The 25361-nt window shown below is 42.0% G+C and overlaps 3 protein-coding genes and 1 non-coding gene across 12 annotated transcripts; 2 read left to right on the top strand and 2 right to left on the bottom strand.

Moving 5' to 3' along the window:
• Nucleotides 1-97: 97 nt before the first annotated feature.
• Nucleotides 98-13456, bottom strand: spred3 (sprouty related EVH1 domain containing 3). Of its 5 annotated transcripts, none has more exons than XM_074640267.1 (7): nt 13293-13456; nt 11369-11431; nt 7577-7742; nt 7257-7425; nt 7113-7174; nt 6858-7004; nt 98-5445 (listed from the first exon to the last, which is right to left on the bottom strand). In XM_074640267.1, exons 3-7 carry the CDS (start codon nt 7718-7720, stop codon nt 4432-4434), a joined length of 1536 nt encoding a protein of 511 aa, XP_074496368.1. In that variant the 5' UTR covers nt 7721-7742; nt 11369-11431; nt 13293-13456; the 3' UTR covers nt 98-4431. The 5 variants fall into 5 exon arrangements, with proteins under 5 accessions (XP_074496368.1, XP_074496369.1, XP_074496370.1 ...); XM_074640268.1 differs by lacking the exon at nt 13293-13456 and adding an exon at nt 12205-12269; XM_074640269.1 differs by lacking the exons at nt 11369-11431; nt 13293-13456 and adding an exon at nt 9638-9830.
• On the top strand, nt 11172-11243 carry trnap-agg (transfer RNA proline (anticodon AGG)). The gene has a single exon. It is a non-coding gene; the product is annotated as a tRNA-Pro (tRNA).
• Nucleotides 12877-18844, top strand: LOC141770585 (uncharacterized). 5 transcript variants are annotated; one of them, XM_074640264.1, is made up of 5 exons: nt 12877-12952; nt 14747-14925; nt 15064-15520; nt 16469-17545; nt 17705-18844. In XM_074640264.1, exons 2-5 carry the CDS (start codon nt 14766-14768, stop codon nt 17850-17852), a joined length of 1842 nt encoding a protein of 613 aa, XP_074496365.1. In that variant the 5' UTR covers nt 12877-12952; nt 14747-14765; the 3' UTR covers nt 17853-18844. The 5 variants fall into 5 exon arrangements, with proteins under 5 accessions (XP_074496365.1, XP_074496361.1, XP_074496364.1 ...); XM_074640260.1 differs by having other exon boundaries at nt 14747-15520; XM_074640263.1 differs by having other exon boundaries at nt 14747-15520; nt 17680-17847.
• On the bottom strand, nt 18402-24469 carry psmd8 (proteasome 26S subunit, non-ATPase 8). The gene is made up of 7 exons (XM_074640270.1): nt 24275-24469; nt 22587-22659; nt 22374-22476; nt 22107-22272; nt 21324-21424; nt 20485-20596; nt 18402-19271 (listed from the first exon to the last, which is right to left on the bottom strand). The coding sequence occupies exons 1-7, from the start codon at nt 24452-24454 to the stop codon at nt 19134-19136; spliced, it is 873 nt and encodes a 290-aa protein (XP_074496371.1). The 5' UTR covers nt 24455-24469; the 3' UTR covers nt 18402-19133.
• Between the last annotated feature and the right edge of the window lie 892 nt (nt 24470-25361).

Genomic DNA, 25361 nt, shown 5'->3' with positions numbered 1-25361 from the left:
TATTCAAAGGCTGGAAACAAAAGAACACTTTCATATTTTTTTTCAACAGGCACAGTGAGTCAATGACACGCACACATGAGAGAGAAGTAGACACTGATTTAAAATATAGAGTGAGGGTTTAATAATGATACAAACCCACGATATGTAACACCTCAAAGCAGCACATTGGCACAAAGTCAGAAGTAAGACAGCACGGAAGATAAAAACCTGTCTCGAAAAAATAAAGAATCAGAATAAATATCTCAATAAATAAATAAACAGGTAATATCTCATTAATTACTTTGAAACTAATAAATACGTACATTTGAAAATATGCACATTGGCAGAAATCAATAACCCAAAAAAGTAAAATAGTACTTAACACAGAGTTACTTAGAAATCATAAGTTATTGATTACTCAAATCAAAAGGCACATTTATTAAGATGTAAGAATGGGGCCTGCAATTGTGACCGCATGACTGTCAGTACTGTACTCTAACACCATTTCTGAACCAGAAGTAGCAAACTGTGTGCAATGGCTTTACTAGTTCTGTATATCTGCACCATCGAGTGAACGTGTGTGTCTGTGTGCAGGTCTATGCGTTGCAGATTTGTGGGGATTGTGTGTGTGTGGGGGACAAAGGGTTAATTTAAAGATCAAGGAATGGCAGTCTAGTGACTGAGTCTGCTGCCATTGTGACAGCATGTCTTTTTTTTTTTTTTTTTAAGTGGACCAACATTGTTGGAAGGCTGGCCTAGTAGTGAAGACGACCGTCCCATAACCGAGAGGTCAGGGGTCGTGTTCATCAGCAGCTGTGTGTCCTGACTGAACCCTACTTACTGCCTGTTCACTCACTTTAAGTCACTTTGGATAAGAAGTTCTTGGCTAAACCTAAAATGTAAATAATCTGGTGAAGCTTCTGAAAGGTTCATTCTGCCATAATTCAAGGTCCTTGTACAGAGCGAGAGTATGTATTCCCATCTTTCATTTTAAAGGATTCAAAAGAGAGAAATAACCCCCACGGATTCTCCTATGCTGTTAGAATATCATCCTTCTGAGATGCTCAGTGCATTTCATGAGTTATTTTGAGATTATTTGTTGCACAACCTTCGTAATCAACGTCTACCTTGCTTACGGATTTCTTACATTTTTTTATGAAATCTTTCAACAACTCAGAGCAACACATTTTCACTCCCAACTCGTTAAGTAGTGTGGTCGGCAGCCCTCGGCATCGGAGACCGACACACAGTGGTACCCCTCTTGTGTTACTTTTGGACGGACCAGGGACGGCGTGTCAGTATCAGCCCGTTACATGCATAGCGTCCTTTCAAAATAAACTTCCGTTTTCACAGGAAGTTAGGTTTAGGCAACACAACCACTTAGTTAGGGTTAGGAAACGGTCGTGGTTGAGGTTAACTTCACTGACTAGCGACTCACGTGACTGGCGATACAGACGAGTCATGTGACTAAAGACTGACGTGACAAAATAAATCAACGTTACTTTTAGTTTCACACAGGACACGAACAGCGGTCTCCTGGCTGAAGGTCTTGCTTATTGGACTCATCCACCACCCTCTCCGCCTGTCCTGATCGGACTCTCACGCTATTAATACTACGTCATTTGCTCCGACCGTCGAATAACGCCACAGGTGGGTTTCCATTGGAGTTAGTTGAAAGCCCGGTTCGTCCGCCATACTGTTGCTAACGGGTGCCTTAGTGTGTCAGTTTCCGATGCCGAGGGGTGCTGCCCAGTCGGCGGTATTTGACGTGTTGGGAGTGAGAACGGGTTGAGAGAAGCAGGCGTAAGCTTGTTGTATTCAGTAGTTGGTTCTTCATGTCGGTGGGGATATAAGAGCCTCAGTTTTTTCGGTCAACAAACAAAATGTGAATCTAGTGGCTGCGGCAAATTTCTGTAGAGTAACGAGTGGTGTCTCTACCTCTTCTATAATATATCTTAACTTCATAGCATGATTTTTTGGCATGATTATTAAACACCGGTGTGGGGAGGCTGTACATACAAAAAGCTCTTTGATTCGTTGAATATGTTGACATATTAAAGGGACAGTGTGTAGGATTTGGCGGCATCTAGTGGTGTGGTTGCAGATTGAAACCAACTGAGTACCCCTCCGCTCAACCCTCCCTTTCCAAGAATGCGATAACGTGAGCCGCCGAGTGCAAAACCGCCGTAACGCCGTTGGCCTCGCTCAGAGGCCGTCCTTACCATAATAACACTACTTCAGGAGCAAGGGAAGTCAGACGGCGGCTGGCGGAACCACAGTTTTGTACTCTGCGGCTCACGTTACCGCAGTTTAACAACTACGGAGAACTACGGTGGCCTTCAGGTAACGTAAAAACACAAAAGGCTCTCTGTACAGCCAGTGTTTGGTTTGTCCGTTCTGGGCTACTGTAGAAACATGGCGGAGCAACATGGCGGACTCTGTGAAGAAGACCCGCTCCCTATGTAGATATAAACGGCTCATTGAAAGCTAACGAAAACACAACGATTCTTAGTTTCAGGTGTTAAATGAAAACATAGTTCTGAATATTATATTCCATTTCTGCTAATAGATCAACCGAAATGTTACACACTGTTCCTTTAAGAATAAGATTAAACAAATTCTGTTAACAAAATCTGTTGGGGCTGTGATGGAAATAACTTTTAATCTACCCTTGGCCAGTTAAAAAAATATAATATACCACCAATCAGCAAAATAGACCCAGAAATGCAAGGTACATCACCAGAAGCATTTTTTTTTTTTAAATGTCTAGGGGTGAATTTATCTTTAAGCTCAGCTATAAGCTTACAAAAACCTTCCTCGCGCACTATTTAGCCTCCTCAGCACCTTGAGTGGAATAAGAACATGAAGGATTGTTTCTACTCGGCCACACCACCTCGTCGATTGCTACGAGGCAGCGGGAACGTTTGAATAGGGTTAGGACAGGACTTAAAATAGCAGCTTTTTTAGACTTCATACTTAAAGCAACATTCAGCAAACACATCTGCCACTGTGCCCAAACAAAGACCGACCGCCATTCGTCTTTTTCAAGTTAACGGGTCTCTTTTCTCATCACAGGGTCAACAGTCCACAGCACGTGTAAATGTCACACCTGTGAGCTACGTGCTGCTGCTCAAAGACAAGCTTGTGTTCCTATTTATCATTTTCTGCTTGATATCGAACACAATAACACACTACAGTATTCAGTTCCGACACTTTTCGATTTTCCTAACGTTGAGCGACTGGTACAAAAATACTCTTTCAATACATTGTTCATTGCACTTCGTTTTTTTGGTGGCGTCTGATTCAAAGGCCTAGACACGTCTACAGATTGGTTAGCGTGGGGTCCTGTTTACTTTGTCTTTGGGGTGGGACTGCGTCGTGTACATTAGGTAGAATAGACTCGCTCAGAGGCCTCAGTTGTAAGCACCTTGACTGATTCAACAAGTACAGTGGTGGGATGTGATGTTTTCTATTATTAATATTGAAAATTCATGGAAAGATGAAAAACTATGTGAAAAGTGAGGGTGTTTAATGTTCGACACATTCTTAATTTTCCTTTTTTAGAAAACAAAAATAACCTTGTGTTTGGTTACAAAGGACCATAATGAATCACATTATGACTTTTAAGTCTTTGTGGTTGTCATTGCAACTTCCCTTAGCATTAATTGTCCCTTTGCATTTGATAACCTTTCTTCCACGGTGGTCTACTACTTTAACCGAAAGACGACACTCTCAGATGCTCGTACGTTCTTGAAGACTGCACTCGCGCTCTCCAAACCTCACTCCCTTCCCTCTTTTTTTTTCATTTCTTAACCAGGGTTGAGTAACATCTGAGGTAAAATTAGAGGTAAAGGGTGACATCTGTTCATCTGACTGATAAACAGGCCAACATGAAACAAATAACTTCCCCAAGATCTCATGTTTGTGAATACGTGATAGTGTGTGCCATTGGGGGATTCTGTCAATATGTTTTACATTTAATAAAATATACCAATTAAAATTATAACAATCATATATATAAACATCTTTAGTTTTTTGTGTTTTTCTTTCTTAATAAAAACAAACAAACAGACATTTGAAACAGTGTACACATCATCGTTGCCTCTGCCACTCTCTTGCTGTAATAAAGTCTCTGACCGCTAATTCTAGATCAGCCAACCCTCAGTAAATCCACTATGAAGGCTCCAGATGACTCCCACAGAGCCTGGTCTGAGTGCAGTGCACCCTCAGCAGGCGAGGACCAGTGAGGAAGGCCCCAGGTTGAAAAGAGAAAGAGCGGAATGCAAGTGGAAGGCCGTGGGGCTTTGGAGGGCCACGTCAGAGGTCTGGGGTCTACCGAGAGCACCGTTCCACCCGCTAAGCTCCGCCTCCTGCGTCCCCTACAGATGCTCTCTCCTCTCGCCACCCAGACCTCCTCGGTCCAGGGAGCCACTCCCACCCCCTAGCCTGGCTTCATCGGACCGCCTTGTGCTTTCCCCCACAGCAGCCACACCTCTCCCCACACCGCAGGCAGGCGCGCAAAGGCAGGTAGCAGCACATGCAGGGCACGAAGAGCGACAGGGCCAGGAGGGCCAACCAGCGGGCACAGCAAAGGGGGTGCGGGTGGCCCCCCAGCGAGTCTTCACACGAGCAAGGCTCCCAGAACTCTCCCTCAGAGTCCGACATGCAGTGGTAGAGCAGACTCTCTGCGCACCACACACAGGTCCACTGGCGCAGGCAGTGCAGGGCCGGGTCCGGGGCGTCTCTGCAGCGGCCCCGCCCGTTCTCCGAAGTGCTGAAAACAGAGCGGCAGTACACACAGCGTGATGGGCATGACGTTGAACCCTGAGGACAGGGGCTGTCGTCATCGGGGGAGATTACCCCCGGGTCGCCGCCGCCGCCACCACTGCTTGCCCCTCCTCCTCTCTTACGAGTCCGCGACCGGGGCGTGGCCAATGAGGTGTGAATGCAGCAGGGAGAGGGCGAGCCTTTGCACGTCTCTTGGGGTGAGCCGGCAGCTGAGGACACGCCCGACACAGCGTTGGGGATGGACATACAGGTGGGCGATGACGAGGACAGCCGCTGGGAGGCTTTACTGTCCAGGCTCACTGTCACGTCGCAGCCTGCCGTCCCCACTCCCGCCAAGTCCTTCTCAAAGCGAACCACGCACAGCTCTGACTTGTCCTGCAGACTCCCTCCCGCACTGACAACCACACCCCCGGTCAGCCCCCCAACCATAGTCCTAGTGGCCCCCGCCCGTCGGTAGTCCTCATAACCTCGAGAACCCCACAGGTCCTTGCAAGGGTCCACACTGCGTAGGTCTCCCTCCTCCAGCAGAGAAATGGTGGGTGAGAGGGGGGACAGAGGAGATGAAGCCGCCTGACCCGCAGGAGGACTAGGTGGAGCAGGAGGAGGGGGCGGGGGCGTCGGCGGATTCAACACAGCCGTCATTTGTGTGAGCTGAATCTGTCCCGGCCTGGTGTGGATCTGCGGAGAGGGTATAGAATTACAGAGTGAGTCTGGAACAGTGTGTACCGAGGCAGCAGTTACAGAAGGTTCCATCTCTAGTTTATCTCAAATAGGAGCACAAATGATCGACATCCCTCGTTTTGATAAGATTTAATTCTATGGGTTGACAGTTGGTCGTTTTAAATTTAATTTGACTTCATGTAGAATAAATAAATGTCCATAGGTGTGGACTTGAGGGTGGAGACAGTAGGAAAAGAAATCAACCAGTCAACCTTCCATGTTTTTCTTTTTATTGCTCTAATGTCTAAATTTTAAATATCACTGATTTTGCTGGGAACCCTGAAGGACCCATGGAGGTTCCCACACCCCTCTTTAAAGGTGCAGTGAGTAGGAACTGGCGGCATCTAATAGTGAGGTCGCAGATTGCAACTAACTGAAGCTTCTCCCGTGTGCCAAGCGTGTAGGTGAACTACGGTGGCCAGCACTAAAACGTGAAAACGCCAATGGCCCTAACTAGAGCCAGTGTTTAGTTTGTCCGTTTTGGGAGACAAGTTCTCATCCCAACTTGTCACATACCGCCCCGTTGTCAAGTCCCTTGGCGTCACTAGATTTTCGGCATCAAAACCCCTACAGTGACCCTTGGTGTCACTTTAGAATTAGGCAACAAAACCAATATAGTTAGGTTTAGGAAAGAACTACATGGTTGGGCTTAAGACTACCACGTTGGTACAGTGAAAATGACACTCAGCATTGTGAACACGGGACACGAACCAATAGCTGATTGTAACGTGATGCCCGGGACACGAACAGCGGTCTCCTGGATGAAAGTCTTGTTTTTGTTGGACCCATCCACCTCCCCTCCAGCCCACCCTGTGTGTGTCTCTTTCGCTCTTTAAACTACGTCACCACACTCCCGGCGCACTTTCTCGGAGCGTTTACTGTTGCCGCGGATGGGTTTACATTGTAGTTAATGGAACGCGTTTCATACCAACACTAAAGGGTGCTGTGTGCAGTGGTACCTAATGCCGCACAGCCGTGACAAAGCCTCAGTAATTAATGCCCAATGAGAACTGGCTGTTCTGGGCTACTGTAGAAACATGGCGGCCGGCTCTGTGAAAAAGACCCGTTCTGTATTTAAAAACGTCTCATTCTAAGGGAACGAAAACACAACCAGTCTTATTTACAGGTGAGTACACAAGAAAACATACTTATTAATATTATATTACATTTCTGCCAATAGATCCCCCGACATGTTACACACTGTTCCTTTATGAACTCTTATTTCACAGTAATCATCATTAGAGCTCACAAGTGTTTGCAAGACCAGGTACAGCGAAATCGACTGAATCTGTAATAAACATGTGTGTTCCTTTGAGCATCTTATTATCACAGTGAAGTACCAATGGTGGACTCTGAGCAGAAGGTGTTACCTGAGCAGGTGTCTGAGTGGTGGATCCAAAACTAAACTCTTCCGACCGTACGAAGCAGGTAGACGACGACTCGCTTGTCACTATGGTGATGGGTTTGGGAAGCATCTCCTTTCTGCTGTTTGATGACGACTCACTTCCTGTATGAGACTGGCAGAGGCTACATGTCATCCCACAAGTCAAAAACACCAATAACTGCCCAGCGGCAGCGTAAATCGGAGAACAAATGCTCGACCGACAAACTGCTCAGATACTCACAGCTTGTCCATCATCCTCGGTGTCGGCCTCTTCTGGCGTGGAGGACGAAGGCGAGTCAGAGCCTTGATGACATGAATAGAGAGGATTTTAGACTTCGCCAACTCCAACACAACTGATGAAAGTTTGTATACGTGACTCATGTACCTCTGTCGAGCTTGTCTATGACAGCTTGCAGCCCTTTCTCAAAGGAGATGGCATCGGCAGGACTCTGGAACGTAAGGCCAAACTTTCGATCTTCTACTCGCCAGTGATGGAAGATGGGGTTCACCTTATTGTACACTAACCCCCTTTGCACTGTGCACTCCAACACCGGCTAAAGACACAATCCCAGCAACATGAGAAGTTAGTTCAACGACACAAGATCCTTTTCCACAAATCAATCCCCCAACATTACAGTCTTTAGGCGGCGTTGAGGAGCAACGTGGCCACCAAAAGACAGCCATAACACACACGCACACACTCACTGCTCGGTCTCGCAGCCGCTCTCCGCGTACGATGTATTCTCTCCGCCCCCTGCCGTCATGACTCCGCCCTTTACATATGACCACGTGACTGAGGCCGCCACCTCCAAGGGGCACCCAACCGCCACTGGAGTCATCACGTGTCATCACCACTGCACGAACACGCACACTGTCAGGAAGAGTGAGCAGAGGCCCAGGCTGATTAAACAACGCAATAGGCTACACTGACAAACACACACACACACACACACAAATAGCCGCAGACATGCATGGCACGCACTGATACGCACATGCAGTTGAAAATAGAGATCAACTTCCATAATACAAAAATGCAGCAGCAATTGTAACTGTTTTCAGCTCTGTTGAACTAAGATTGCATGGTGAAATTGACACAAAGAAGACAGAATGGACAGCCTGGCCTATATGAGTACTGGCGTTGCAACATGACAGCTCAAAGGCCTATCATACAGTAGCCTAACAGTCAGGGCACTTCTTACTTATCTATGATCACCTGATTGAGGTAAATTTTATTAGCATGTGGTGACGGTAAACAAAAATTCTGAAATATTTGTGGTTTAAACATGCCTGCTGCTTATAGGAGCATATATGAGAATGAAAGTGACTGACTGTACAGTGAGAATAAAGGAAGTGTGGAGCAAATGGATAGGAAGAAGAGCCAGCGTTGAGGAGGAGAGCAATGGCCAAATGGGAGGAGGAGGAGGGAGGGAGGAAGAATGAGTGTTTCCCAGATAGATGTATCAATGAACGCACCCATTCGCCATCAGAGGCCCCGGCATTCTTGCAAAAAAAAAAAGCAGCTCTGCCCTCTCGCCAATCGGGCTGAATAATTCAGCACCGCAGTTCGACATGTGCACGTAAACGCATGCACAGCCACGTCTTTTTCCAAATTATTTCCAAATCACACTGGATTTTTTTAAGCAATTCTTTTTCCCAGACGCTCCTTCCTTTCCTCCATTCCGCCCCTGCTGCACGCACTCATTAACACACCCCGATATGATGTCCTATGTTTTTATGAATGGGATGGAGCGAGACTGGCTGGCTAAGACACATCGCACCGCGCGGTTAGACATTTCACCGGAATATAATGCTGCTATAAGGCCTAAATACACAATGCGATCGCGTGTGAGAGGAAGAAAAAGAAGGGAAAAAGGAGCGAGTGGGTGAGAGAGAGGATGGAGAGGAAACAGGGAGATGGGGGGAGGGGGCCCGATTAGAAAAGAGAAGGAGGAGAGGAGGGGTGAGGATGAGGGAGAGAGAGAGAGAGAAAAAAAATCACATTTCATTCATAAAGTTTGGCTTTAAAAAATCATAATGAAACCCCGAGACACGTTGATAAAAATCACACCGCCTCCATCCCTCCCTCGTCTCACTGTAGCCATGTCTTGAATGACGCGATGCTGGACCCAAACTCGACATATTTCGCCTTTTTTCTCCCCCCTACCATACATTTTACACATTGACTTATTTCGTGACTGTTTTTTACCCATCGCCCAGCACGCATTTAGTTCCGATTGTTGCATAGCTTCTGTTCAATACCTTTCATTCTTATAGCTCATGTTGTGTGCGTGTATAGGTTGTGTGTGTGTCAGTCAATCGTCTAAAAGCACCACATGTAGGAGGCTTAAACATTGATCCCATATTGGCATGGATGTAATGTGTAAATGGGGTGTATGCTGTTGATTCCAGACTACGTAATGGTGTTTTTATTCTCGGCAGCCTGCTAGATATTGTAGAAGCACCACAGAGACTGTGATAAAGAGTGCATGATGCTGGGTTGGTGTAACACTGATGGCGGTGGCGTTTCTCTTTCTATCCGGTTCTCTCTGGCGGATGGCTGAATATATATATATCTATCTATATTTATGTGCAATGTTAGAAATGAAAATGTAAGGACTTACTCGCCCTCCATGGCTCGGTGTTGCCCGCCGCTTGCAGCAGCCCACCCCAGGGTCTCCTCTCTCTCTCTCTTTTTATCCTCCTTTCAGGAAACACTCACAGGCTCACTCACATTCTCTCTCTATCTGCTCTCATTTTCCTAATCTTTCTCTCTCTTCCTCTCTCTCTCTCTCTCTTCCTCTCGCTCTCTCTCTCTCTCTCTCCACCTTGATGTCGTTTCGGTGTATCAGGATAGGCTTGAGGTTGCAGCAGCCATTTTCCGCTGGCAGCATCCTCCCTCTCTCTCTACCTCCCTCTCTCTCTCTCTCTCCTCTCTCTCTCCCTCTCTCTCTCCCTCTCACTCCCTCTCTCTCTCTCTCCCTCTCTCTCTCTCTCTCTCTCTCTCTCTCTCTAGCTCCCTCTCTCTCTCTCTCTCCTCTCTCTCTCCCTCTCTCTCTCCCTCTCACTCCCTCTCTCTCTCTCTCCCTCTCTCTCTCTCTCTCTCTCTCTCTCTAGCTCCCTCTCTCTCTCTCTCTCTCTCTCTCTCTCCCTCTTTCTCTCCCTCTCTCTCCTTCCCTCTCTCTCTCTCTCTCTCTACCTGCCCTGTGCCAACACATCCGCACTAATCATTGACAGCATGGTGGCTTTAGGTGGGCTATATAGGGTTTGTCCATGTGATGTGATTTACAATGATTGAAATATGCAGCTGATTTATGACGTGACGTGGCTGATGAATGAAAAAGGGTAACGGGGAAAACAAATTCATAAAACATAAAATATAGGTAAAATAATCTCCAATGTGCACATCTGCATTTGCACATTTAAAACCTCAATTCTTATTTTTTTTATTTAAAAGCAAAACATGGTAACTTGCACACTTTGCTAATATATATAGTAGGTTATTCTAAGTTTAGATTTTAGATTTTTTTAGTTGTAGTAGTCGGCTATATTTATAGTGTATTCCAATATTCTTTATATTGTGTATTATATGGATAAATTTCATTCACATTTTTTTACTGTTCCGGTGCATTGTAATTTCCCACTTTGGGATCAATAAAGTACATCTATCTAAATAAGATTTTCCCTTCATTGCATCTTTGCTAGCATTTGTTTTTGTTTTTTAAATCACACAAGTATAAGTTTGTCTTATTGTTGTGTTCCTACGCTTATTCATTTCTTAACTGTGTATGTAGTTGTCCAAAGCAGGAAAATAACTCAAACTGTGTCCCTAATGTTGGTGCTGGCAACAACAAATGGATCAGCACCATGGACAGCAATACCTCTTTAGATAATAGGCTAAAGGATCCTGCGACGTTGACTTTGGGGCGTATTCAGGTGAAACCACTGAATAAAACTGCGTCCGTGGCTCTCTAGACTAATATAAAGTTACTGTAGGTGTATGTTACTTTGAGGTTACTTAGTTTTCAAAAAAATCTACGAACCTGATACAAGCATTGCGGTTTTGATGTTGTTTTTAGACATAGTGTGCTCCATGACTCGCCTGTAAACATTAGACTATATCTCTACATCTAAGGAATTATTGTAGCAGGAATCCACTGTAAATATAAACATTATCTTACATATTATGTTTTATTAGGATGCGCATTGAATTAAAAGTCGTATAAAGTACCTGCTTTGACTTCAGCAAACAAACAGAGTTGTGTGTCATGGTCGAGAGTAGCGGCGGACAGCGCGGAATCATGGCTCGTTGGTCTAGGGGTATGATTCTCGCTTAGGGTGCGAGAGGTCCCGGGTTCAAATCCCGGACGAGCCCGCTTTTGTCTACCATAACCTATCTTTGAACTAGTTGATTTAACTGCAAAAATAACACGACAATAACTGTCTTACGCGGCTTACTCCCGGAAATGATCAAATACTGAATTCATAGTAACCACATACCGGGAAACCTCCAGCTCCAGGTCCGGGTGCAGCTCCGTGGCTTCCTGTACTCTAGACTAGACCCTGTGAAGGAACACATTCAAAATAAACGTGGATCAACAAAATGGCACACCTTTGCTTTATTCAACCCTGTTTTTTTAAGTTATTACGTTGTTACACTGGTAAATCTCATAGCATCTTCCGTCAATAAGAGGACGTGAGGCCACGTTGCCTGTATTTCAGCACCAAGGACAGCGGCCTAATAACATGATTGCCCAAACAGCTGCTTTCAGATGATTCAGACATCACTTCTACAGCCAAATATAAAGTTACAACAATCACGATAATAATATGAATGCAAACATGACTGAAATTCACAATCAATCAATTATAACAATAAACTACCACTAGAGCCAATGAAGCTATTTTACAGAAGGGTCAAAGGAGGATTTGTTGACTCTAAAGATTTCATTATGAAAATAAAAAGACTGATGTGATGTATCAGCAGGTCTAAAGGATATATTATATACTTTTAGGGTCACATATTTCCATAGATATTATCACCATTTGTGGATGTAAGGCAGGTTTATTTGTAAAACACTTTGTATTTATGTAAGCATGGACAGTTTCTATTCGGTAATAAACATCTCAGCTTCATTATAACTCCCAGAAACCAAACGAAATGCCACCTGACTCCACCTGGTTCTCTGTTTGCCAGATAGTTTGAGGCTATTTGGTTGAACGAAACTTAAATAAGGAATATGTACCACAATAATAACTAAAATCATTAAGGTCTTAAAACTACATTTTGACACTGCCCCCCCCAAGATAAGGTGGCAACCTAATGTGGGACTCACCTTAGCTATAAAACCAGCTGGCATGCAGTAAACTACTGAGGCTTTAGGGGCCTCTGGGGCAGCTGCCTACTTTACCTGTCTGGTAAAGTAGGCAGTTGCTGTAGCAACAGGTTTTAACTGAACCTAACTGAACCTAACTGACCCTAACTGACCCTAACTGAACCTAACTGACCCTAACTGAACCTAACTGAACCTAACTGACCCTAACTGAACCTAACTGAACCTAACTGACCCTAACTGACCCTAACTGAACCTAACTGACCCTAACTGAACCTAACTGAACCTAACTGACCCTAACTGAACCTAACTGACCCTAACTGAACCTAACTGACCCTAACTGACCCTAACTGAACCTAACTGAACCTAACTGACCCTAACTGAACCTAACTGAACCTAACTGACCCTAACTGAACCTAACTGACCCTAACTGAACCTAACTGAACCTAACTGAACCTAACTGACCCTAACTGAACCTAACTGACCCTAACTGAACCTAACTGAACCTAACTGACCCTAACTGAACCTAACTGAACCTAACTGACCCTAACTGAACCTAACTGAACCTAACTGACCCTAACTGAACCTAACTGAACCTAACTGACCCTAACTGAACCTAACTGAACCTAACTGACCTTCATGACTCAGCAGTAGTTAGTGACATGATGAACCTGTAACAGTCGACCGTTATAAACAGTTTGAAACTCACCAACCCTGAGTCGTCCCTGCGGACCGTTAGCCGACTACTACAGTTAGTTGTTTCTTTATTACCGTACATGACTTGCTTATCGTGCTATCTGCCTGTTCTTAGGTTAAGTGATCTAATTAAGTTCACTTCATGTAGATTTAATGTACATTTTAGTGAACTTCAGCAAATGGTATTAGAACTAAGCTAGCTAAGGCTAGTTAGCACATCTGTGATAACCTGGTGTAAGTTGTAAAGTATGTTTCTGTAGCTTTACAGCCTCTAACAAAACATATGAAAAGTTTATTTAAAGCGAGCAATTGGACAGAACAGATATGTAACGTTGATGTTAGCATTTAGCTACTCAGTGAAGCTAATAGGAAACTGTGAGGTAACGTTAGCTTACCGTTGCTAGGCAGTGGTGCAGGACGTTATCCTTTGGTTTGTGGTAATAACATGAACATGTCACCATGTCAGTGTAACGCTGAGGTGTTTTAACCTTTTCCACTCCAGCCCTCTTTACCATAGACACGTTTTTGGCTTTTTTTAGGGGGGGAGGGGGTCATAGGAGGTCAGCAGTATAGCCTATGTCACCTAGACTCTAGGTGATGATGTACCACACCTCTAGGTCCTAGAGGTGTGGTACATCTGAGAGCTGGGCACTAAAAGATTAATTTGAAATGCAACTCAGCACACTGTGTGTCACGTGGTTTGAGTCAGAAATCAGAAATAAAAAAAATAAATAAATACTTTTTTATAAGGCCTAAGAACATTAAGATATAAGTATATGATGCCCATTCCCGTGCTCACTTATGTCTCATAACTGTTGCAGCAATTTTGGTTTTGATACCATTTGTTCAATTAATTTGGTGCTAAATTTAACAATTTCTTTTACAGCTCGAGAATTGATGAAAAATAATCAATAATCCCTCCAGAGTACCACATTAAGACACCAAGACCTTGAGGAACACCATAGAAAAAGTCATGCTGTGATTTGGGATCAAAAACTTTTGACATTTGGAGATTTCTGCAAGAAATTATTTTTTTGGGGATTGGATGGCGAGCACTTCTGTTCTGGAAACTGATCAGAAATCCCGTTATTGTTAATGTACCTAGGAAAACCAGCCAGTCTCTGAATGCTCTAAGTCTGTAGTTTGTGGTTGTAAAGTTTCATGAGGCTGTGATTATCCTGGAGATCACAACAGGTCATTTTATATAATGACGCCAAGTTAAAAACAAATGTTCTCACTATATGAAATGGCTACTATGGGGACTAACAAGAGTCTCAGCTTTACAGTCATATCCAATTTATGCAGTTCCAAGACTGTTTAGAAATCATTTTTAGAATAGGCAAAAATAACACATATACAGTATATTGCATGTAAAAAATCTGCATGTGATTATCATAAAGTGGGCATGTCTGTAAAGGGGAGACTCGTGGGTACCTATAGAACACATTTCATTCACATATCTTGAGGTCAGAGGTCAAGGGAGCCCTTTGAAAATGGCCATGACAGTTTTTACTCGCCAAAATTTAACCTAAATTTGGAGCATTATTTAGCCTCCTTCCTGACATGCTAGCATGACATAGTTGCTATTAATGGAGCTCTAAAACTGAGCCTGCTATAGCCTCCGAGAGACAGCAAAGTCGGCCGAGGAGGCTGGCGCCCTCAAGGAGTAGAAGAGCAATGGAGCTCTATAGCAGAGAGAAATAAGCTTTGGAAAGACCAAACTTCTTAGTAGGATCAGTTCATTTGTTGTTTTGGTTTTTTCTCGTGCGATTTGTTGATAGTAAGAAAAACATATATTACCAGACTTGCCTTTTAAGTCTCCTGATAATATCACACTTCTATTTTGCAGGAACGTGGATTAAAAGAGGATGGGTGGTTTACTGTCAAAAGGAGCAGCGGCTAAAAAGGAGACTGACTTTAACAATGGCGAAGCAAATGATTTGACTGGAAACCCCAATAACACTGCCAACACTAGTCAAGGACTAGGCCCTACTCAACTTATTAGTCATCAACTGGAACCCAGCAATGGTAATGAAGCAATGCTCACAAGGATGCACCAAGTTCCTGCTGTTGATGCCTCTCAAAACAGAGAACAAAGCATCCACAAGGAGGTGAACATTTCACAGGATGCTGACCCAGTAAAACATATCCCATATCTTCCCTCAGCTGTAAGAGTGACTCAACACAACATGTCTCTTGCAAAACCTAAGGATAACAAGACCAGTACTCCAAAACCAACGCTCCAACAGGCTACACCTGCAAGACCAATAGCTGAGCCATGTGATGGTGTGAAAGGAACTGCAGGGAAAGCGGACAATCTGAAGTCAGACATCTTACAGAGACTTCAGGATGTATGTGATGAATTAAACAAGCAGCAGTCCTTCAGACCTTCAGCACAACAAGCGCAGCAACAGGCAAAACGTGTGCAGCACCAGAGAAAGCAACAGAAAAACAGACGTATGACGTATGACCATACTCTACATAAGGAAACTACGGAGGCACCACTACAGACAGTAAGGACTGTTGCACCCTGTGAGTCCGTCCATAATTCAGACGCATCTGCCTCAGTCCAAGTACCGGCACAGGTGCTCTGCAAAGACACCTCACCTCAGGTAGAATGCAGGTGAGTTGAGTTCTTTGTATGCATACATAAATGTCATAAGCATTACACAAATGTCATATACTGTATGACACAATATAATGATTACATTGACAATGTTATATTATATTCAAGGCTTTCAATCGATTAAAATATTTTATCGCGATTAATCACATGATTGTCTATATTTAATCGCAAATTAATCACCCATTTTTTTATCTGTTCAAAATGTACCTTAAAGGGAGTTTTGTCAAGTATTTAATAGTCTTATCAACATTGAAGTGGACAAATATGTATATATATATATTATATATTTATTATTGGAAATCAATTAACACAAAACAATGACAAATATTGTCTAGAAACCCTCACAGGTACTGCATTTAACATAAAAATATGCTCAAATCATAACATGTCACACTCAAGCCCAACAGGCAACAACAGCTGTCAGTGTGTCAGTGTGCTGACTTGACTATGACTTGCCCCAAACTGCATGTGATTATCATAAAGTGGGCATGTCTGTAAAGGGGAGACTCGTGGGTACCCATAGAACCCATTTTCATTCACATATCTAGAGGTCAAATGTCAAGGGACCCCTTTGAAAAAGGCCATGCCAGTTTTTCTTCACCAAAATTTAGCATAAATTTGGAGCGTTATTTAGCCTCCTTCTCGAGAAACTAGTATGACATTTTTGGTACCAATTGATTCCTTAGGTTTTTTAGTTTCATATGATGCCCTCTAGCTTTAAAACTGAGCTACAACCTAAAAATTGCAAGTTGCGTTAACGCGTTATAGAAAGTAGTGGCGATAAAACTAATTTGCATTCGCGGTAACTTTGACAGCCCTTATTATATTGTATCAAATCTGTCACAAAATATGTCACATTTTATTCCTATTCCTGTCATATGCATGCACTGTAAGTCTCTCTATAAAATTGCTAACATATGAACTTGTATCTGCCAACGTCACCAGCTTTGGGAGTAAAAAGCAGCAAGAGATGATCCCTCAACTTCCTGCCTCTAAAATGCAAGCACCTGTGCATCATCCAGGCAAGGGAATGGTCAGAGAAGAAATCCTACACAGCAAAGAAGCGGAGACACACAGGAAAACAAAGATCCACAAGCCACCAAGTCAAAAATTCCATCGTGTTCTCTCTCCTGTGAACGAAGAGAGCACCGACTCGACCTGCCAGGCAACAGACGAGACCCACGATATTGCAGAGCTAAACACAACCACAGAACAGGGTATTGCTGAAGTGCCTGCCGCCATGCCTACTAAGCCACCCGACCATTCAAGACAAATGTCAAGTCAGCCAAAAGCTCAGGACAACAATGAGGAAAATGCACTACACGAACACTGCTTGAACCGCGACAATACCACCTACATAGATGGGGACTATATATATATCTTCAGTGCCAAATCAAAAAGCGGCCGTGTTATAGCTTCCAAAATGAGGCGAAGTCAGAAACTAGGAGAGGAAATAAAGGCTCAGCCAGGAGATGACGATAAGAGCTCTGTCGCCACTGTGCAAGAGAGTCCACAGCAGCAAGGTGGCACTGCCATGGAAGAAAACACAACCAAGAAACACGATGAGCCACACCAAACACCTCAAGCCAACAAAGCTGACAACGGGAGCACTTGCATACAGAAAGTCAAGGTGAAAGCGCCGGCATCACAGGTCCCAGTAGTTGAAGGGTTACCTAGAGCTGCCGCTCATAACCCAACAACAGACACAAGCATCAGACTCCAGCATGAACTTAAGGTTCCCCTACCTCAAGATACTGCTGTTAGGCCAAAGACAAAATGCACACTCAATGCATTCAATCAAAACCAACCTAAGAATACAGGAAATGTCACGATGAGAGATGAAGAGATGAATGAGAAGAATGGTCAGGTTGAAAAGGAAAAACAGGAGCATGCCATCAGCTCTGCAGTAAATCCTGCTGCTGAGGGTCGCTGGCACCCGTTTACAGTGAATCAGTCCTGCTCCAGCAAAGCGCGCTGTCGACATAACTCGGGGACAGGTTTGCTACCAAACGTCCAAAACTGGTGAGCTACACATTACACTTAAATATAAATATAAATCTGATGAATTGCATTTTTAAGATCTTTTACACAACCTAGAAAAAAACTGTTTTGTTCTTTGTATTTTCTTTTGTCCTGACTATATTGGTTAAAATCAGTAAGTTACATCTTTGCCCACCACAGGTTTAAAGATTGCCCACACCACCTGTGTGGTGACCAGAGTAAGACTCGCAGATTGCACAGCTCCGAGAGAGACAGAGGAGGGAAAAGATTCTCATCAATGAGACATGCTAGGTTAAAGGACCAGTGTGTAGGATTTGGCTCCATCTAGTGGTGTGGTTGCAAATTGAAACCAACAGAATACCCCTCCGCTGACTCCTCCATTTCCAAGACTGCGTTAACGCGAGCCGCTGAGTGCAAAACCGCAGTAACGCCATTTAGTAACAGTACTTGAGGGGCAACGGAAGTCAGACGGCAGCTGGCGGTACCATGGTTTTGCACTCTGCAATTCACGTTACCAGTTTCACAAGCATGTTGGACGGTGGCCTTCAGGTAATATGTGAAAGGCTCTCTCTAGAGTCAGTGTTAGGTTTGTCCGTTCTGGGCTACTGTGGAACAGTAGCAACATTGTGGACTCCGTGAAGAGGATCCGCTCCCTATGTAGATATGAACGAAATGAAAACCAGATTCTTAGTTTCAGGTGATTATTTATTAATGAAAACATAGTTATGGATATTATATTCCATGTCTGCTAATAGATCCCCAAAATGTTACACACTGTTCCTTTACCGACTTGCATTTTGTAAATTGATTAATGCCTGTGAATGACTTGCTTCCGAGGAAAAATGAGAGTTGTAGAGTAAAAAAACGGAAATGGACACATCATTCAAAAAGTTTATTTTCTGAATTGTTTATTGCAGATAAAGATTTGCATTGTAATATCAACTGGATTACAAACCATCTAGGGAGGAAGAGGCATTACCATTTAGAAAACACTCACAAACTTCAATGGCAATTCTGTCAGTTGCTAGGCTACAAGGCAAGGGCAATACATTTCTGTGAGCTCCACTAAGGAGAAAATGAACTTTGTGTACAAAAAGAGTTTTCTTGAATTTTGGGGGGGTGGGAATGTTGAGTTGATAGTTTTGTGTGATACTGACAGACAAACTCACAGGGTGGTGATTGTAATTGTAAAAGAGCGGAGGCCCAACGTTATTAAATGTAGTAGCTGTATTTGAAGTTCTTGTTTATTGGTCATAACCCATGAAAAGCTCAGTTTTAATGTTGTACAGATGGCATCTTGGATAAAATAATTAACTGTAACATTGAAACTCATGAATGTCTTCAATAAAAGGTGGATGTGTAGCTGCTGAATAGACGGATCACCTGTGATACTTTTAGTTTTGTTCCCCATCCTTTAAAATGAAAGAAAACTTCCAGACAGTGGCATACAGGAAAAAATAAATTGTTGATTTGATGTTTGAGGTATGGGCAACAAATCAACCACCCTGCCGATGAATGAAGTCCTATTCCTCAGGGAAACTGCATTTGAGCTGACTGGATGTACACTGGATCAGCGGCGTGTGTGTCTGAGTGTGTTCCTGGGGGCGGATTACACAATCATTTCCAGCTGTCGTGCATATTCGATGACCTGCTGTGCCAGCTCTGTAGAGGGGATGGTCACCTCTTCTGTCCGCTGCTGCTGAGTGGTGAAAGAGTAATAGCCATCTGGGCTCAAACTCCATCCTCTCTGAAATGAAATGAAACAATCAGCTTTGGCAATTTAATTCTTTGTCGGCAAGAATCTAAGATGGAATTTTTTTTCAATTTCAGAAATTAAATGATAAGGAAAGCTTGTTTAAGAACAGCTGAAAGTTAAACAATGGGTTATCTACACTTCCAGTCAATGCCTGGCTGCTTTTTCCACCTTGAGTGGATGAGCTTACATGTATTTAAAAAGGTCCCATATTGTACAAAGTGAGATTTTCATGTCTTTTATATTATAAAGCAGGTTTAAGTGCTATGTAAATACTAAGAAAGCATTGAAACACTCAATCCATGCAGAAATACACACAGCCCATGTTCAGAGACTGTGCCTTCGAAACAACCGTCAGGATTTCTGTCCATATGTGATGTTACAAATATACAAGATGTAGACCATTACACAGTTTTAAACATTCTAAATGTGTCCCAGTTTATTTCCGGTTGCAGTGTATGGGTGCGTTCCGATCGCCTAGTAGTTCCCCGAAAAGTGGAACGCATGAATGACATCAGCTGACAGGAAGTAAACATGGACCCAAGCTGTTGCCTAGCAACACAATTCCATTAATATGCACTAAAACGGAGCGTTGCAGACAGAGGGTAAATACAGGCATATTCAGGCTCACAGTATGAGGAAAATAAAGAGCTTTTTTGAACATTACAGCATGTAAACATGTTCTAGTAGAAACACAAAATACAAGTATGAACCTGAAAATACAGTACTACTTATTGGACCAAATAACAGAAACAATCTTGTTTTAGAACTGTGTAAGGCTGTTGCAACTATTTTTCACATTTGTAAAATTACATGTTTTTAGATTCTATCAAAGCAAATTAATTTTTTTTTAATCTGCTGTTAACATCTGCATCAACTATATATGGAAGTATGAAGAAACATGTCTAATAGAAATGACACCTAAAAAGTGAAATGTTACTAAAATGTACTCATTCAGAGATTACATGAAATTTGTCTTGGTGTGTTTTAGTTACCAGCATGATAACCTCTACACAGTCTACAAGCACGCAACTGAGACACTTAATGTCCCCTCCCAACATATTTAAATGCAACTTCTAAATACAAAAACTGTTTGTTTTTTCTATTTGCAGAAATGTAATCTTTTCTTCTTATAATCTCTACATACTACTTAAATTTGACATACATGTATAATTTAAGTGTGTTTCCCTAATGAAAATATACATACCTTCTTGGCGTACTCTGTCATCTTTTTCGGGGAACTGAAGAAAAGCACACGGGTGGCTTCACTAAACTGGATCTGTTCGTATGCTTTCTCTATGCAGCCTGCGATCTCATCACTGCAATTGAAAAAGTTACAATTTTAGTTGAAGTTCTCTTTAAAAAATTATGTTATTTATCATTTAGGTTTTTTTTGTGACCTGCTGATTAAAGCACAATCAGGATTAAACATAATAAAATAAACATTTAAACAGGTGTTCTTTCTGATTAATGAAAATAACTGAGATGACGATGTTTCCTTTGCACAGTCCATCATTTTCTATAGGAGAGAAAAAGGACCATGTATTCATTTTGCATTTGTTTTGGTCAACGTGTTAGCGAAGGGGCAAAAAAAACATTTGCTTCCGGTGGCGAAGCTAGTTCGCATCTTCGTTGTCGCGTGAAGTTCAACTTTGGTGAACTTTCAGCTCTAATATTGCCTCGGCAGGCGAAGGTCACTCGCTTGCATTTGCGCATGTGTGACCATGCCTTAACCATCAGTTTTGTTGCTGTGATTACCTGCAGCTTAATATACATTCTCACACTTTTAGAATAGTGTTTACTGTTTAAACTGCTGACTGTAACTATGCTGAAGGTGTCCTGATGCATGGTTTTAATGAACGGTCAACCAATCTTGACACACGCCAGTATTTATACGCAACATTTCAAAAGCACAAGTTGGACCTGAACCAAAACATACAAATTCATTTCCCATGGAAAATAAACAAAAGCATTGGTTATAAAGGACTGTATCAAAGAAACAAGTGTAGAAATGATAGCAGGCATGGTTACCATATTGATTCTTACCGAATTGTATCGAGCAGAATATCTATAAAAAAGGTGTAGCTCTCAGCAGGGATGTTCCCTTTGGCAAGAAATACCTTGTTGTAGCTTCCTTCCATCAAGTACTGAAAAGACCAGGAGAGGATATAAAACATCACAGTGTCATTTACATGTTATTATTGACACAATGTTCATATTATATAGAAACAGAGAATTACATAGAGGCCTGCATTTATCAGGGGGAAAATGTTTTGATAATTTGCGGCAATAAATTAGTAATTTGTACCTTTGAATTTATGATTTGTGAGTACAACATATCGCATGTACCTTAGGCCAAAATCAAAATAAAACTGTTTTAGTTCTTGGGTTACCCGGGTAGATTGTCTTTGATCTGGTTTTCACTATTTATTTTGCAATACATTACAGAGGCATGTCTGCACATAGCAGTCCAGCCTGGCCACCCAAAAGGACACATGGAGTACTGAAATGTCTATTGTAGTATCAAAACTGAATAACAAATATAATGTTGACAGAGGTTGAATATGATCATTTGAAAGAATTAATTCAATAATTTGAGAGGCACTACTGCACCAAAACACAGCTGGTAGCCTGCCAATAAACCTCTGGGTGCTTCTCCCTAATTGACTGGATAACCCACAACCAATTCCTACTGCAGCAATAATGTAGAAATATTGATATGAGGGTACAAATAGCTAATTGGATGCACAAATGTCAAAATTGTACCTGGTCACAGCAGAACAACAATGCAATATGTATGTAATATTGTCTGGGGGTAAATTGCCACACCTGCTCTAGGGACACTGGGTGTCTGATGTATACGTTGGTCTGAATATCTCGTGCACTCAGTCTCTCAAGTTCTGTGTGAAACTCGGACACACGGTTCTGTGAGAGCAGGAAGAGCAGGTTCAGTCCGAGTAACTGGTGCATGTAGGCAGCTTCGGGCAGTTCATCCCTTAATGACAAAAGGTAGAGAAAGAGCGATGTTAGAGAACCCCAGTGAGTACTATGTAGCAAAATCCCACTACACAATAAAAAACAAAAAGGCGACATTACTTGTAATCAAAGTAGTAACATTTTAGCTGGGCCATGTATCTCTCAAAGGATGGGATGTCCTTCTTGAGGATACTCCACAAGGCTCCAATTTCAAGGACATCACCTGAAACACAGACACAAATCTGTCTTAATTAGGGATAACATATTGATAACTGGCTTACAACTTTGCCAAACACTAATCCATGATTAATATGAATGTTGTCCTTTACTCACGAGCTAAAATGAGCTGCTGCTTGGCGAGTGAGGACCCACTGGTAGGTAAGAAGTTCAGCTCGAGTAATGAGACCTGCAAAAAAGAAGTTTGGCGTTATTTTCTACAGAATGTGTTGCTCGTAGGGCTGTCCCGAATACCATTCTTTGGGCTTTGAATCTTCATAGAGAAATATTTGAAGGTATTCGAAGCCTCAGAATGCTGATATGTTCTTCTGTCTGTCTCCATCTCCCACGTTTCAGTGCCCGGGACAGTGCCGCTGCCACACTACTGTAAACACACGCACCTCTACACACAACAAACAGCGATATCCATCTGAGAATAACTAATAATAATGAATGTTGAATATCAATAATGAATAATTTTGTTTAATAATTCTAAAATGATGACATGAATCCTTCATCAGTGGTATACATTTACTCAAGTTTTGTACTTCCCAGGGCTGAGGTACTTGTACTTCACATGAGTATTTCCATTCAATGCTACTTTCTACTTCTGCTCCACTACAGTTTAAAGACAAATATTGTACTTTTTACTCCACTACATTTATTTGACAGCTTTAGCTACTTTACAAATTCAACTAATGAATTATGATGCATTATTACAAGTTAAATTACCCAGCAGCAAAGTAATTAAAATTAGCCGATTAATTACCAGCTGCAACATTTAAGTGACGTACACATTAAGGCATCAATAATTATAAGTAATATAATCTATGATCCTGAATTGGGCCATTCTCCATAATGAGTACTTTATATTTTGATACTAACACTTTTCGACTTTTACTTTGAGAGTTTGAACGCAGGACTTTTACTTCTAATAGTAAAATGTTTACACTGTAGTGTTGCTAGCTGAACAAGAACATCTGAATGTTTGTTCCACCTCTGTCCTTCATAAGTGAATCAAATGTGCTGTCAGCTCTTCCTGTGTCGGTTTTGGAAAATAAAATATGATCTAAAAAAAATAATTTAGTGTTTTTTTAAATTTTTTATCTCTATTCTTTCTTTTCATCATTATTATTATTATTATTATTTACTTTCTTAATTGTATTTCAATTTTGAAAGTTGAAGTTGTTTTCTCTAGTGTACTTAATGAGTTTGTCTATAAGCTCATCTACTTAAAAAGTGGTTTATAAACTAGTGTAATTATGAACTGTAAATTGCATATATGAAAACAACCTTGAAAAAAAGGGAAAAGAAGTATAAAAAAAATAAATTAAAAAAATAATTTCAACAGAGGACTTGTATATGAATAATCTAACTAATAGCTAATGTTAAAGAAACAAATTAGCTGAATGTCGTCTCATTTATCGTTCGTTAGATGTTGATGTTGTCAGTCAGGTCCAGGTTGAGAATAGTTGCACAATGAATTAGCAGCCTGTAGGATCACGTTAGCAACACGTCTGTTTCCTGACTGTCACGACAGAAATCCTAGAACCATTAAACTGGCTTATCAGCTAAACCCTTACACATAGTTAACAGATGTAACTCAATGGTATCACCTCAAAGGGACATCGTTGTAGGTGTGTGACGTGTAGTCTACCTAACAGAAGACTCTAAACAACGTTAGCATGGCTAGCCTACGTTAGCAAGCTTAGCTACATATGCTAACAGCGTCGATGCTTATAAACCATTCTCCTGATTCGACTCATACAAATAAAACAACCAGACACGTCAATGTGCGCCTCTACCTTCAGTTTGCTGAGCAGTTCTCCACATTTACTCAGGTTTGGGTTTTTCTTGTTCCACTCCGCTTTGAGTGTCTCATACAGACCCGCGGTCTCTTTCAGCGCCATGGTGATTCTGCAAAATATACGACACCGGCCAGCGGAATACGTTAAATGACTGTCGTGAAGCACTCTGGTTGCCATGGAACGATTTTCCTTGAGACAGACTAGTGATGGGAATTGCGGCTCTTTTTAGTGAGCCAGATCATTTGGCTCAGCTCACCAAGAAGAGCCGGCTCTTCCGGCTCCCAAACGGCTCTTCGTTTTAACAGCCAAATTTAGCGCTGTTTTGACCTATGCTTAGTATGTGTGCACATATATCACTAACATTTTTCAATATAATTATACTAAACCTTATAATTTACAGAATACCATAATTTTACATGCTGCTTCGTTTCCGACTGTCACTCATCTTGTCTGCTATTCGCAGACGAGACGTCATTATTCAATTCAATTCAAACAACTTTATTAATCCCTCTAGGGGCAATTGGTTTGGAGCAGCTTGTACATAAAAACATAAATAAAACTTAGTGACACACAACAACAACAACAATAACAACAACAACAACAATATATGTAACCTAAAAAATATATATAAAACAGGACCCAAAACGATGACTGATTTAAATTAGACTAACTAATAAATAAACAGACTGAATAAGAACAACAGAAGGATCAGTCTAATAAAGGATAAAAGGATCTGTGACGGTAAAAGGATAAAAGTCCATAAGAAATATAAAATCTAAAGAGCATTCAATAATCTTATTGCAGAGGGGATAAACGATCTAGAATAGCGGTTAGTTTTACAAACCGGTAAACCATAACGACGTCCTGACGGCAATAGAGTAAAAACCACTGAAAAGCACAGGACCACAAGCTAAAATACCTTCCGCCTTACGTAGGATCTGCTGGTTACAAAAGGAATTCAAGTCTCTGTTTCACACCAATAATCTTAGAACATATTTTAACAATACTGTTGAGACTGTTTCTGTCTTTACATTCAGTCACAGTCAGTGTATTGAGTGCCTGTGGCGGAGAGAAGATCATCCTA

The sequence above is a fragment of the Sebastes fasciatus genome, chromosome 7 (genome assembly GCF_043250625.1).
Source record: "Sebastes fasciatus isolate fSebFas1 chromosome 7, fSebFas1.pri, whole genome shotgun sequence".
In the NCBI taxonomy this organism is placed as follows: Eukaryota; Metazoa; Chordata; class Actinopteri; order Perciformes; family Sebastidae; genus Sebastes; species Sebastes fasciatus.
The sequence above is the reverse complement of the archived record's forward strand: the minus strand, read 5'-3'. Positions and strand labels throughout refer to the sequence as shown.

Excerpts from the sequence above, each read along its gene's own strand:
- psmd8 (XM_074640270.1), bottom strand. The coding sequence starts at position 24,454 with ATGGCAACCAGAGTGCTTCACGACAGTCATTTAACGTATTCCGCTGGC. Across the intron at positions 22,477-22,586 it reads GCAGCAGCTCATTTTAGCTC|GTGATGTCCTTGAAATTGGA; the intron begins GTGAGTAAAGGA and ends TCTGTGTTTCAG. Across the intron at positions 22,273-22,373 it reads TGTTACTACTTTGATTACAA|GGATGAACTGCCCGAAGCTG; the intron begins GTAATGTCGCCT and ends TTTGTCATTAAG.
- LOC141770585 (XM_074640260.1), top strand. The coding sequence starts at position 14,766 with ATGGGTGGTTTACTGTCAAAAGGAGCAGCGGCTAAAAAGGAGACTGAC. Across the intron at positions 15,521-16,468 it reads TCACCTCAGGTAGAATGCAG|CTTTGGGAGTAAAAAGCAGC; the intron begins GTGAGTTGAGTT and ends CAACGTCACCAG. Across the intron at positions 17,546-17,704 it reads CTACCAAACGTCCAAAACTG|GTTTAAAGATTGCCCACACC; the intron begins GTGAGCTACACA and ends TGCCCACCACAG.
- spred3 (XM_074640269.1), bottom strand. The coding sequence starts at position 9,762 with ATGCTGCCAGCGGAAAATGGCTGCTGCAACCTCAAGCCTATCCTGATA. Across the intron at positions 7,743-9,637 it reads GAGAGAGAGGAAGAGAGAGA|TGTGCGTGTTCGTGCAGTGG; the intron begins AAGATTAGGAAA and ends TCTTCCTGACAG. Across the intron at positions 7,005-7,112 it reads CCGAGGATGATGGACAAGCT|TCTCATACAGGAAGTGAGTC; the intron begins GTGAGTATCTGA and ends AGCCTCTGCCAG.